An 11,191-nucleotide genomic window follows, 5' to 3' on the forward strand; every position below is an offset into this window, starting at 1 on the left:
GAAGCTTGGCAGGATGAATGCTGTGTATTCAGACAGAGTTAGACTGACACAACTCCCAGGCAAAGGTGACCATGGATTGTGAGGACTCACCAGAAACATGGCAGAGGCAAGGAAAGATTCTTCCCTAGAACCCGCAGCCAGAGTTTGGCCCTTAAGAACACCTTGATGTCAATCTTTTAGTGTCCACAACTGTGAGTATGTATATCCCTGCTGTTTTAAATACTCACTATTTGGTACTTTGTTATAGCACTTCTAGAAAACTGATATACATGGACACACTACTTTTATAATAAACCAGAATTGGCAATATTAGATATAGCAGACTTTATGGTTCAGGAAAACAATAGAAAAAAATAATGATATATAAAGCTAGTTATTTGGAAAAATCTGAAAATAAATATAGGAGAATAAATTAATGAAAGTGGAATCAAAAGAATAGGAAAAATCAATGAAACATAAAGCTAGTCATTTGGAAAAAATACAACTGATAAACCTCTAGTAGGACTGAGAAGAGAGAAGACACATGTCATCCATATCATAAATGGAATTGGGGGTTATCTTTACAGAATCTGATGTAGTTATTAAAAGGATAAGAAAAATCATTTGGAATTGTATGCTCACAATTCCTCTTTTCTGGACTGAATTTTATCCCCTCCTCCAAATGCATAAACTAAAATCCTAACTGCCAGGACCTCAGAATGTAACTGTATTTTGAGAGTAGGTCTTTAGAAAGCTAATTCAGTTAAAATGAGGTCATTTTGGCAGATTCTAACCCAATATGACTGACATGAAGTTTAGCCAAATCAATAAAGAAGAAACGACATGAAGTAAAAAACATTAAAGAAATGCAGATTGGAAAAAAATTAGAAATCATTCCAAGTTGTCTTCAGAAAAATTATCAAAAACGATTATATTTAGTGGACATAAATTAAAGCATAATGACCTATCATTATGTAGCTATAACAGTGCCACATGATCCAACAATGTGGATTTAGACACTTATCCCAGAGAAATGAGAACTTATGTTTACACAAACACACATAGTGTCCATTGACATTCGTAATTTCCAAAAGTTAGAAACTACCCAAATATGCCTCAGTATGTGAGTAGTTAGAAAACTTTGGTATGTAACATCATAGAATATTACTGAGCAGCGAAAAGGAACAAACTAAGGATAACAAGAAGTCGGGTGCATCTCCAGTGTATTACACTGGATGACAAAATCTCATCTTCATTGTGCTACATTTACACAGTGGAGTATATTCAGTGATAAAAAGAAGTGAGCCATTAAGCTGTGAACCGAAGGAAATAGAGAAACTTTGAAAGGGATGATAGCAGTATACAGTGAATGCTTAAGATTTTTACAAAATTATTACAGTAAAAGATGCATTGCCATTAATCCCCCTAAAAACAACACCCTTCACTTGGAATACAATTATCCCATTGCTTTTGCCACCTTCTAAAGCAGTACTGGCAGTCCTCTTTAGTGAGTGTCTTTACAAAGTCTGACCAAAATTATGGTGAATAGTGCTGCAAGTGTCATTCACTGGAAATGCAGGCTGGTGAAAACATGACAGTATGTCCTCATCTGCCTTATTCACTGGATCTGGCACCATGTGACTTCTGGTTCTTCCCCAAAGTCAAAATGACCATGAGAAGTAAATGTTTTGATTATTCCAGGGCAGGGAGGCAGCTGTGACAACACAACTAAAGACACTCAAAAGAGAGGACTTCCAGAACTGCTTCAGAAACTGGCAAGAATAATGGGATAAGTGTGTTTGAAGCAGGGATAGGGGGTGGTATTTAGAGTGGGATTAAGTACAATAGGTCTTTTACAGTGATGCATTTTTTAAAAGTTAAACAGTCTTTTAGTTACACATCATATTGTTAAGTGAAAGAAGACAATGTAAAAAATTACATATTACATGATCCTGACTGTATGACACTTTGGAAGAGACAATACCATGAAGACGATAGAAATATGAATGCCTGCCAGGGGTTAGGAGGGATGAATGGATGAGTAGGGATGAACATGGATAAGTTTTAAAGCAGTACAGCTATTTTGTATAATACTGTTTTAGTGGAAACATGTCATCATGCGTTTGTCAAGAAGCGTAGAATATATATATATATATATATATATATATATATATCACAAAATGGGCCCCAATATTCTGTAACCTTGTCATAATAATGTCACTATATAAAAAAAAAACCGTCTAAGATAATTGACTGACTGATGAAAAGAAAAGGTTTATTTTGGCTCACGGTTTTAGAGGTTCTAGTCCATGATCTGGTGGACCACTGGTTTTAGGCTTTTGGTGGGGCTGCCCAATGTGAATGATGAAACAAAGTGCTCACCTCATGGCCAAGAAACAAAAGGAAAAGGAGGGGCAAGTGTCCCACAATGCCTTTCGAAGGCACACCTCAGTGATGTGTGGGACTCTCATGAGGCCCCACTTCCTAAAGTTTCCACCATCTTCCAATAGTGCCACCTGGGGCACCAAGCCTATAACACGCAGACCTTTGGGAGACACTGAGCATCCAAACTAGAACTTCACCATGGGGGAAGTTTGGGGAAGGACACATCGGGTCTCTTGTGTGTTTTCTCTTACAACTGCATATAAGTCTCAAATTATCTCAAAAATTATCTCAAAATAAAAATACAAGTTAAATAGCTTAATTTTCTGTTTTCAGTAAGTTGTTCTCATGTCTGAAGCAAGACAGTTTTATTCATGCTATCTAATTTTGTTTCTTTTCAGTCTATACATATTGATGCTACTTTATATACTGAGAGTGATGTCCATGTGAGTAAATTTTTTTTTAAATTGCTACTCGTCCAACTTTCAAAAGCCTAAGAAGCATGTGTTCATAACTTAACTGAAATATGTATAATTTTCAAATGTGATTTTTGGTGCATTCTTATATGATCAATGCATTTTATAAGTGATTGTTGAAGTTGTGGGGCTTGGGGACAAAAAGCTACATGAATTCTATTTTTTAATGGTGCCAAATCAGAATATAAAGATGTCTTTTCCATCAATGTCAAACAAAATATATTGTATCATTTTGTGATGCAGTTAGATCATGATGCAATTAGATGCTACAATCGGGTTAACTGATTCAATTTAAAAGTACTCAGCATATCAGTTATTTCCAGTTCTGCAGTGTATCATCGTCTCTCTAATCATATTTTCTACAGATTGCTTAAGGGCATCCATGTTCTTTAGTTTGCACAGATCTCTACATTTGTCAGAAAATCTTTCTAAGTATTCTTTAGGTGAGAATAGAAACATCATCCAAAAAACTTACCAGAGTTAAAAAGTGATGAACTTGTTTCATTAATACACCGACATTGCCTAAGGCTTGTAGGATTTTGGTCATGCTGTTTGTCCATTCCCTCTGGATTGTCACTAAAACCAAGAAACAGATCCCCAACTTCCCCACATAGAAAATGAACTGCATTATATGTGTTCAGAACAATCTTCTCTTTGTTATGCCTCAATTAGAACTTTTCTAAACTAAAAGTTGTACCCCACTAACATTATATAAGCAGTAGAAAGAAGCTATAGTCAGGAAAGAAGGGAATGGAATTAATATGAGAAAATGAAAAATGGAAACAGTCTTTGTAAATAGGGGGATGTAGGGGTTGAAGGGAGGGCAGGGGAATGTGGAAAAAATGAGAACCAAGAGAGATTATGTAAAGGTGCAAATTTCCAATGATGAATGTCATTATATTGTATACCTAAAATGGACCAATAAAACTAATTTTAAAAATTTGATGAAGTAAAAAACAAACTAGGAAAAGCAGATGTTCGTCTACCACCTGGGTAGTGCTACTACACATAGAAATGTTCTCCCTTTTCTGGCTTCAGCATGCTTTCTGTTTTGCTTTTACATGTTGTTGTTGTTGTTGGTCTAAACAGAGAGAAGTCAGGAACCATTAACATTGAGCATCCTGAGCTTGCTTTTTTGCAAAAGAGATAAACTTTCAACTCATGGGCTTAAAAAAGAATCTGAGATTGAAATTTAAACACTGACTCAACTGTTTCCTACCTGTGGTAGAAGTCACTAAACATTTCTGAACCTCAGTTTTATTGTGATAGGATCTAGCTTTTGGTCCTGAGCATCTATAGTGGATGGGAGGGAATATTACCATCTCAGGCACATGGACAAGTCCTTCCATTAATTTACTCATCTGGAAAGAATTTGTTAAGTGCCTATAGGGATCAAGGCACTGTGCCAGACATTGGGAAGCTAAAGTCAAAAACCAGGAAGTCATAGTCAAGTCTAAATTAGAAGTTCTCTTTCTTTGAGCTATAGGTTTTTGTTTAAAAAAATCTATTGTGGGAAATGCATTTTTGAGGTGCTTAAAAGGTTTCTTTCTGATTTGGCAAGGCTTTGAGTAGGCACTACTTCTGCTTTGATTTTTTTTTTAAACTTCTTGGAATTCCTCTGCCTCTGGAATTTCGGAAATTACAAGAAGAGTTTGGCTTGCAGCTACTACTATTTAAGCTGTTATGAATCTAATGCTTAAAAATTCTTATGAGTTCACTTTATGTACTAATATTTTGGCAGTCTAGGGCCAGTGGCACCAAGCTTTCTACAGGGTGACTGTGCTCAGTGAGAAAAGGCAGCCAACTATTTCCATGTTTTTGAGTTTTACGTTCTTTCTTCTGTACAGTAACTCCATTCTTCGTGCTTCTTTACTGGTTTGGTTGGTTTTGATTTTCAAAGCCAAAATCTAAAAACCATTAAGTTGTTCATTGTATAAAATTTCTTACAAGAATTGTGTGTCTATAAAATAATTGGATCATTTTATCAAATGGAATTATCTCAATGTTAAAATGGATAATGGAAAAATATTTTTTTCAAAATAACTCTTTGGAACTCTTACTTTTAGCCCAATTGCAAAATCACAGCAATGAAGTGCTTTCTCCTGGAATTGCGAGTTATTTTACATGAGTCCAGAAATGTGGACATTCGTGAGACAGTAACCAATGTGATCTTCCTGGCAAATAGCAGTTTATCTACTAATGGGGTGAGTTTCCCAGTCTTTGTGCAGAGATGTAGCTGATGTTCTTGGCTTGACTAGGAAAAGTCATTGTTAGATAAGCACATCCTCCTGAGGGTCACTCAGAAGACAGAATTCAGTTCCGTCACAAGACTTGGTTTTGCAGAGTTTCACTTGACTACGTGGACTGAGATGAGTCACTTAGTGTCTTTGCTTTCCTCTCTTGACATGATTATTTTTAAGGTCCAGCAAAACACCATTGCATGAAATGTCTGACAGTGTCTGGTGCACTGTATGTACTTGAAAAATACTGGTGAATCTGAATTCCAGGTGCTTGATGGATGAAAAAATCTAATTTTGATTTTACAATTTTGATTACACATCATGGGCATGTACACAATCCTAAGCTGTTCATTGATTTATTTGGTAAGCAAACATTTAATGAATAATGCCAGGCTTCAGTGCTAGGGCCATAGGGGTGAACCAGGCAGACAGGTGCAGTGGGTGGGCATTAATTACATACTCAAGTGTTTAACAACAGTAATTTTGATTCACATTTATTGAGTTATTACTGTGTGCCAGACACCCTTCTTTGAGGCTGCTAATTGATAGTTCGTTTAATCCTCACAGTACATCTATGAGACCACTATTCCTATTTCTATTTCTTTTTCAACATGGCGATCCTTGTTTCTGTTTGAAGGTAGAGGAAACTGGAGCACTGCGGGCTTGAAACACTTGCTCCAATTCATGCAGCTAAGAAACGGGGAGCCGGGCTTCTACCCAACTAGTATCACTCCAGAGTCCGTCCTTTCATCTCCAGAAAAGATAAATGCTGAGAAAGGATAATACTAAAGCAAATTAATTAATATTTTAAGTAGAATTTGAGACATTCCAGGCAGCATGTGTAGCAGAGGGTTCCAGGAGAGCAAATATACTAAGGACTCTGGATGTGGGCTGCAAGAGTCTTTCTTATCCTGAAGTACAAAGAATTACAGCTTTCATGGCAAAGCCATGCTGGCCAAATCAAGGCAGACAAAAAAAAATTTATAAACAGAGAAAGCATAATAAAATTAGTTCATTTAATAAATACTCTTTAACCCTCAGGCTACAATATGAAAAAAAAAACCTATGACCACTGATCTTAGGAAGGGAAAAATATAAATCAAGCAATCAGTAAACAAACAAGTAACAAGCCACTTATGTGTTAAGTCCAATAGCACCACAGAAGGCAGATAAAAGGGACAGGGCTTCTAGTTTAGAGAAAGTTTAACTTCATAAGCTGCCATGTAACAAAGCTATGTAGGTCTGCGCCTTCAGGATGGCATGGAAAGCATGCCTTCAGGAAAGCATGTTCAGGCACAGGTGAAGGAAAGTGCAGTGAGCCCAGCTGGTATGGCTGGTCACCTTGGCTTTTCCCTCCAAAAGGAAGGCTCCTTTAGGTCTTTGCATAAATGTCACTTTTTCAGTGCTGTCACCTTATCGGTGGGATAACTTGTGAGCATACAAATGTAGAACTTTTAGCCTACATGCTGATAGTCACCCTCATCACCATGAAGTATGGCAAATGTACTGGAGTGAGCAGGCAGGACTGCACAGCCACAAGACTTGGTTGTGCAGAGTTTCACTTGACTGTGTTGGCTGAAATGAGACATTTTAGTGTCTTTACCTTCCTCTCTGAATTATTTTCAAGATCCAACAAAACAGCACTGCATGAAATGTATGACAGTGCCTGGCACACTGGATGTGCTCAATAAATACTGAAGAATCTGAATTCCAAGGGCTTAATGGATGTAAAATCTAATTTTGATTTTTGCTGGTGTAGGCTTCATGGTTTGGGTGGTCTCTAAAATTTGTTTATTTGTGTTTGATACATTTGGAATATTCTAGTTATCCATGAGATTGTGTTTGAATTACTGTGAATTGGTTATCTGATCTACCTAAATGGATCAACCCAACCCATAAGGATTGAGTGGCTACTCTGTGTCAACCCCTGTGTTTAGTGATAGAGAAACAGAAATATGTGGCCTTGTCCTCCTAGGAGAATTTAGAGGCTAATAATGTAAAAAGGGTAAAATTCCATAATATGAATATAATACATGAGGTTTTATGAGATAAGTCCAAATAAAGAGTTCTAAGATCTGGTGATGGAATATAAAACTCAGCCTAGGAGCTTGGAGTTTCAGGGAAGCTCCTTCCTAAAAGAGGTTGTACGTGAATAATCTTAGGGTGTGTAGCAGCAGGAAAAAAAGAAGAATGTCACAGACTTAGAAACAAAGGCAAAAGAGCATTCAGTATCATGATGTACGCATAGGAAGTAGAAGTGGGAGCTCATTCAGTGTTCCTAGAGTATGATGTTTGAGGCTGTTATGGCTGTATCTGGATGTCCCCTCAAAGTCTCATAATGCTCAGAGGTGGGGCTTTTCAGAGGTGGCTGGATCTAGGGCATGTGACTATTGATAAAGGGCATGTGACATCTAGATTAGTCCCCTGTTTAGATTAGCATAGTTCTGGGTGTGCAAAATAGATTTACTAAAGAGGGAAGCCCCACCCTTGGTGTGAGTGGCACCACTGAATAGGCTTATAACCTAGATGAAATATAAAGAGACAGAAAAAAAGGCAGGTTTGTTGCTTCCTGTCTGCTCTGCCATGGACTGTTGCTCCTCTGAAATAGCCCTCTGGCATTCTGTCCTGCCTTAAAGCTAAATAACTATGGACTAGAACCTCTATAAACTGTGAGCTAAAATAAACCTTTCCTCCTTTACTTTTGAGTGTCAGCTGTTTTGTCTCAGCAACAAAATAGTAACTAAAACAGAGGCAATGGGGAAAAGTGAAAGAAATAGTTGAGGAGGAGCTCACAGAAGGCCTGTGTACCATGCAGTGAGGCATTGACTTTATACCAGGAGTAGATGATAAGAAACCATCAGAGGGTTTTAAGCAGGAAGCCCATGGTCTGATAGACATGGTTAATTTTTTTTTCAATGACTATGATTCACTATAGGAAAAATAAGCCCATATCATATTTTGCAATTCTCTTTTCTCATAGTTCCTCCTAATATGATATTAATTTCCCCACATTTTCATGTCTCAAGACCTGACCATATGGTTCAAATAATATTTTCTCAGGAAAGAAGCATACTGGACTTGTCAATCTAACTTTTTCTTTTTATTTGCAGAATGTAACAGAATCTGGATGCAAAGAATGTGAGGAACTGGAGGAAAAAAATATTGCAGAATTTCTGCAGAGTTTTGTACATATAGTACAAATGTTCATCAACACTTCTTGATTGCAATTGATCTTCAGTGTTTCTATTATTAACAAACATCTTCCCATTGCTTACAGCCAACAAAACACTCTGCATATAAAATGTGCTACCAAAACAAGTTTTTCTAGCAAGAAGATGATCAGGATACTGGATCAGATGAACTCTTAGAAATGACATCAGAAAAAATGTCTTTGAGTGACATAGTTACTATGAACTTCTCTGAAACTTATTTTAATTTATTATAAAGTTGTACATATTTGTAATATAGTATAAAATTTTAAATAAAATTATAGGGTTCTTTTATCAATTGAAATTGCACTGATATTTCACCTCTCATAGGAAAATAGGGGCATTTGTTCAAGGGTGATAGTCAAATTACGTAGTAAGTAGGGCACAACCAACACCAGAGGTCAAGAGCTATACTGGATTCAGATTACCAGCCCTCATTTACTTCTGGGTTTGGTGCAGCACCCTCGGGAAAAATTGGCTACCAGTGAGAAAAAAAGGAGCTATGCATGTGCCCTCCACTTTACTCTGTAATTCGGTTATTGAAATGTAAAGCACTTGTTATGAAAGAAATACATTGCAATACTTGGCATATAATGACTATCAGTAAATCCTAAGTGGTGGTGGAAATAAAAACCTTCACTGAAAGATAGAAAAATGTACAGAAAATGAATAGTTGCAACTATATTTATATTTCATGCTTCCCAAAGTAGAGGTATTTTATTTTCACAATTCTGTTTGCCGTATTTGTAGAATCTCTTTTTAAAACCTGTTGATTCAAAAAAAAAAAAACCAAAAAACTGTTGATTCATTGTAGTCTGACAGAAAATAATTGTTTATGATTTTCTGCTTATAATTTTTTATAATGGTTTATTTTTTTGCATTATACTCTAAAATTTGCAAGATTTCTAGCTTTTCTGTTGGTGGAAAGTAGGAAAAAGCCATAATTTCATTTATTTCTTAAGTTTCCAATCTAATCCTTAGATAAAGGTTAGTTCTCTGATTGTTGTGGAGGGAGAAGGAAAATAATAATGCCAGTCATATTACCAGTAACATTTTTGGTTTTATAAACGTATAGTGTGCTTAAAATTTGGAATTTTCCAATATTCAGAATATAATTCTTCTCACATTAGTTACTTAATATCAATCAATTCAGTTGGTCTTAAGAAACTCCGGGGATGGGTCTGTAGCCTTTATTTTCACTGCTAGGGATTGAGTCCCGGACTTCAAGTGCTCATTCACTGAACTGCCTTCCCAGTCCTGATCTACAACTTCTTAATGTACTAAAGAAATAAAATATACAATAATCTCAATTTTATTTTTCATACTTTACTCTTCACACAGTCAGTCTTTGTTATTTCCAAATACACCCTTCTTCAGTTGCCTTCCTTCAGTGACCAGCCCAGTGTCAGTTACCTAGAAAATACTGGGTTCAGGTCTCACCTACTGTCCTACATGTGGAAAATATTTGCCATACATTATATACAAGAAAAGCACAAAATTATATATCAACCTCAAACAATATAGGTAAGCCTAATAGAAATGAAGTTTACAGTCAAAGTCATAAGGGAGAATTATGTTCTTGCATTTTCTTAATTTCAGGAAAAGAGAAGAGAGATGAGAGAATATTAGCTCTCTTCTTCTGGCAATAAACCAAAAGGACTAGAAGGCAAGAGATATGGAAACACAGGCAGAACCAATACTTCATTTGTGAGCCAAGAGAATTTTAAAACCTGACTACAAGTCTAATTTTATATACTCTCATTCTTTTTCTTAGAAAGGGGAATCAAGAGAATTGTTTCATTTTGCTGCTATTGCTACAGTTTTCAAGAGGGGTTATATGTTTTGATGTGTTACTGCTGATGCCATCAAATTCAATAACTCATATGGTCAAATCCATATATACAATATGAAAATCAAGTAGTGTTACTGTTCTCTCTTCCCCACCCAACAAAGAAATACTAGAGAATGCATTTTTACTCCTTTTGTATTTTATCAGCCTTGATGTAAGCTCTCTGCAGTCATAAGTAAGTCATGGATAATGTACACATGTCACATACAAATATTTTGCCCAAAGCCAATACCATTTCCATAGAGATTTTGTTTAATGTTTCTGAGTGTGTCTGATGACTGAACTATGTCCTCAGCAAATAATTTATCATGCGAGGTAAACTTCAGCTACATTATGAAATTCTCTAGTCATAATTGTATCTATCTGATGTAACATCAAAGAAATAAATGAATTATTAATGGTCATGCTTTTAGCCTATATTTTACTTCTTCAATAATGCATTTTGAAATAAACTATTAGAGGAATTGAAGAGGAAATTGCTACACAAAAGCAGAGTTCAAAATTGTATATTTTGCTTTTGCAAACAGTGTTGACCCTTTCAGAGAATCTAACATCATCCTACAAGTTGTTTTTGTGTATCATTGTTACCATTGCTTTTTCATTGAGGATTTCATCCCTTTGATCATATTGGAATCTTATCACTGAAAAGCTACTGTATGCCAACATAATGCTAGGTGCTACAGTTACAGCTGTGAATAGGAAGGCCCCAGTCCCAACCCTCATGGAGTTTGCAGTCTGGTAGGAGTGTCACAATATCCAATGAATCATCCAAGTCCTCATTTGGGTGCTGTCCTTTTTATGAAGGACACCAGGGAGGATCAGATTTATCTAAGCAAGCAGAGAGTTTCTTTGAGAAATGATAGCAGAGTTTATCATGGATTTTGATTAGGAATTGTCTGGGAGAGCAGAAAGAGTTCACTGCAGAAACAGCCCGCCAAGGCCTTGAGTCAGGAACCATGGATATTCAGAGAGCTCAAGAAATTCTGGACTGACCAGAATGGAGAAAAAGACCAAGAGAGAAAGCAAGTATTAGAAATGTCCACTGATTTCACAGGC

The 11,191-nt window shown here is 36.4% G+C and overlaps 1 protein-coding gene across 1 annotated transcript in view; it reads left to right on the forward strand.

Annotated features, from left to right (window-relative positions):
- Il15 (interleukin 15) overlaps window positions 1–10,538 on the forward strand; it is an 83,643-nt gene extending 73,105 nt beyond the window's left edge. The window contains exons 6-8 of the mRNA XM_004868894.4: window positions 2,763–2,807; window positions 4,904–5,041; window positions 8,188–10,538. Coding sequence (XP_004868951.1) covers window positions 2,763–2,807; window positions 4,904–5,041; window positions 8,188–8,298 — 294 coding nt within the window. The 3' untranslated portion in view covers window positions 8,299–10,538. The remainder of the gene's footprint in view (window positions 1–2,762; window positions 2,808–4,903; window positions 5,042–8,187) is intronic.
- The last annotated feature ends 653 nt before the right edge of the window (window positions 10,539–11,191 follow it).

The sequence above is a fragment of the Heterocephalus glaber genome, unplaced genomic scaffold (assembly GCF_053883595.1).
Source record: "Heterocephalus glaber isolate CG9 unplaced genomic scaffold, H.glaber_assembly_v1.0 deba00001587, whole genome shotgun sequence".
NCBI lineage: Eukaryota > Metazoa > Chordata > Mammalia > Rodentia > Bathyergidae > Heterocephalus > Heterocephalus glaber.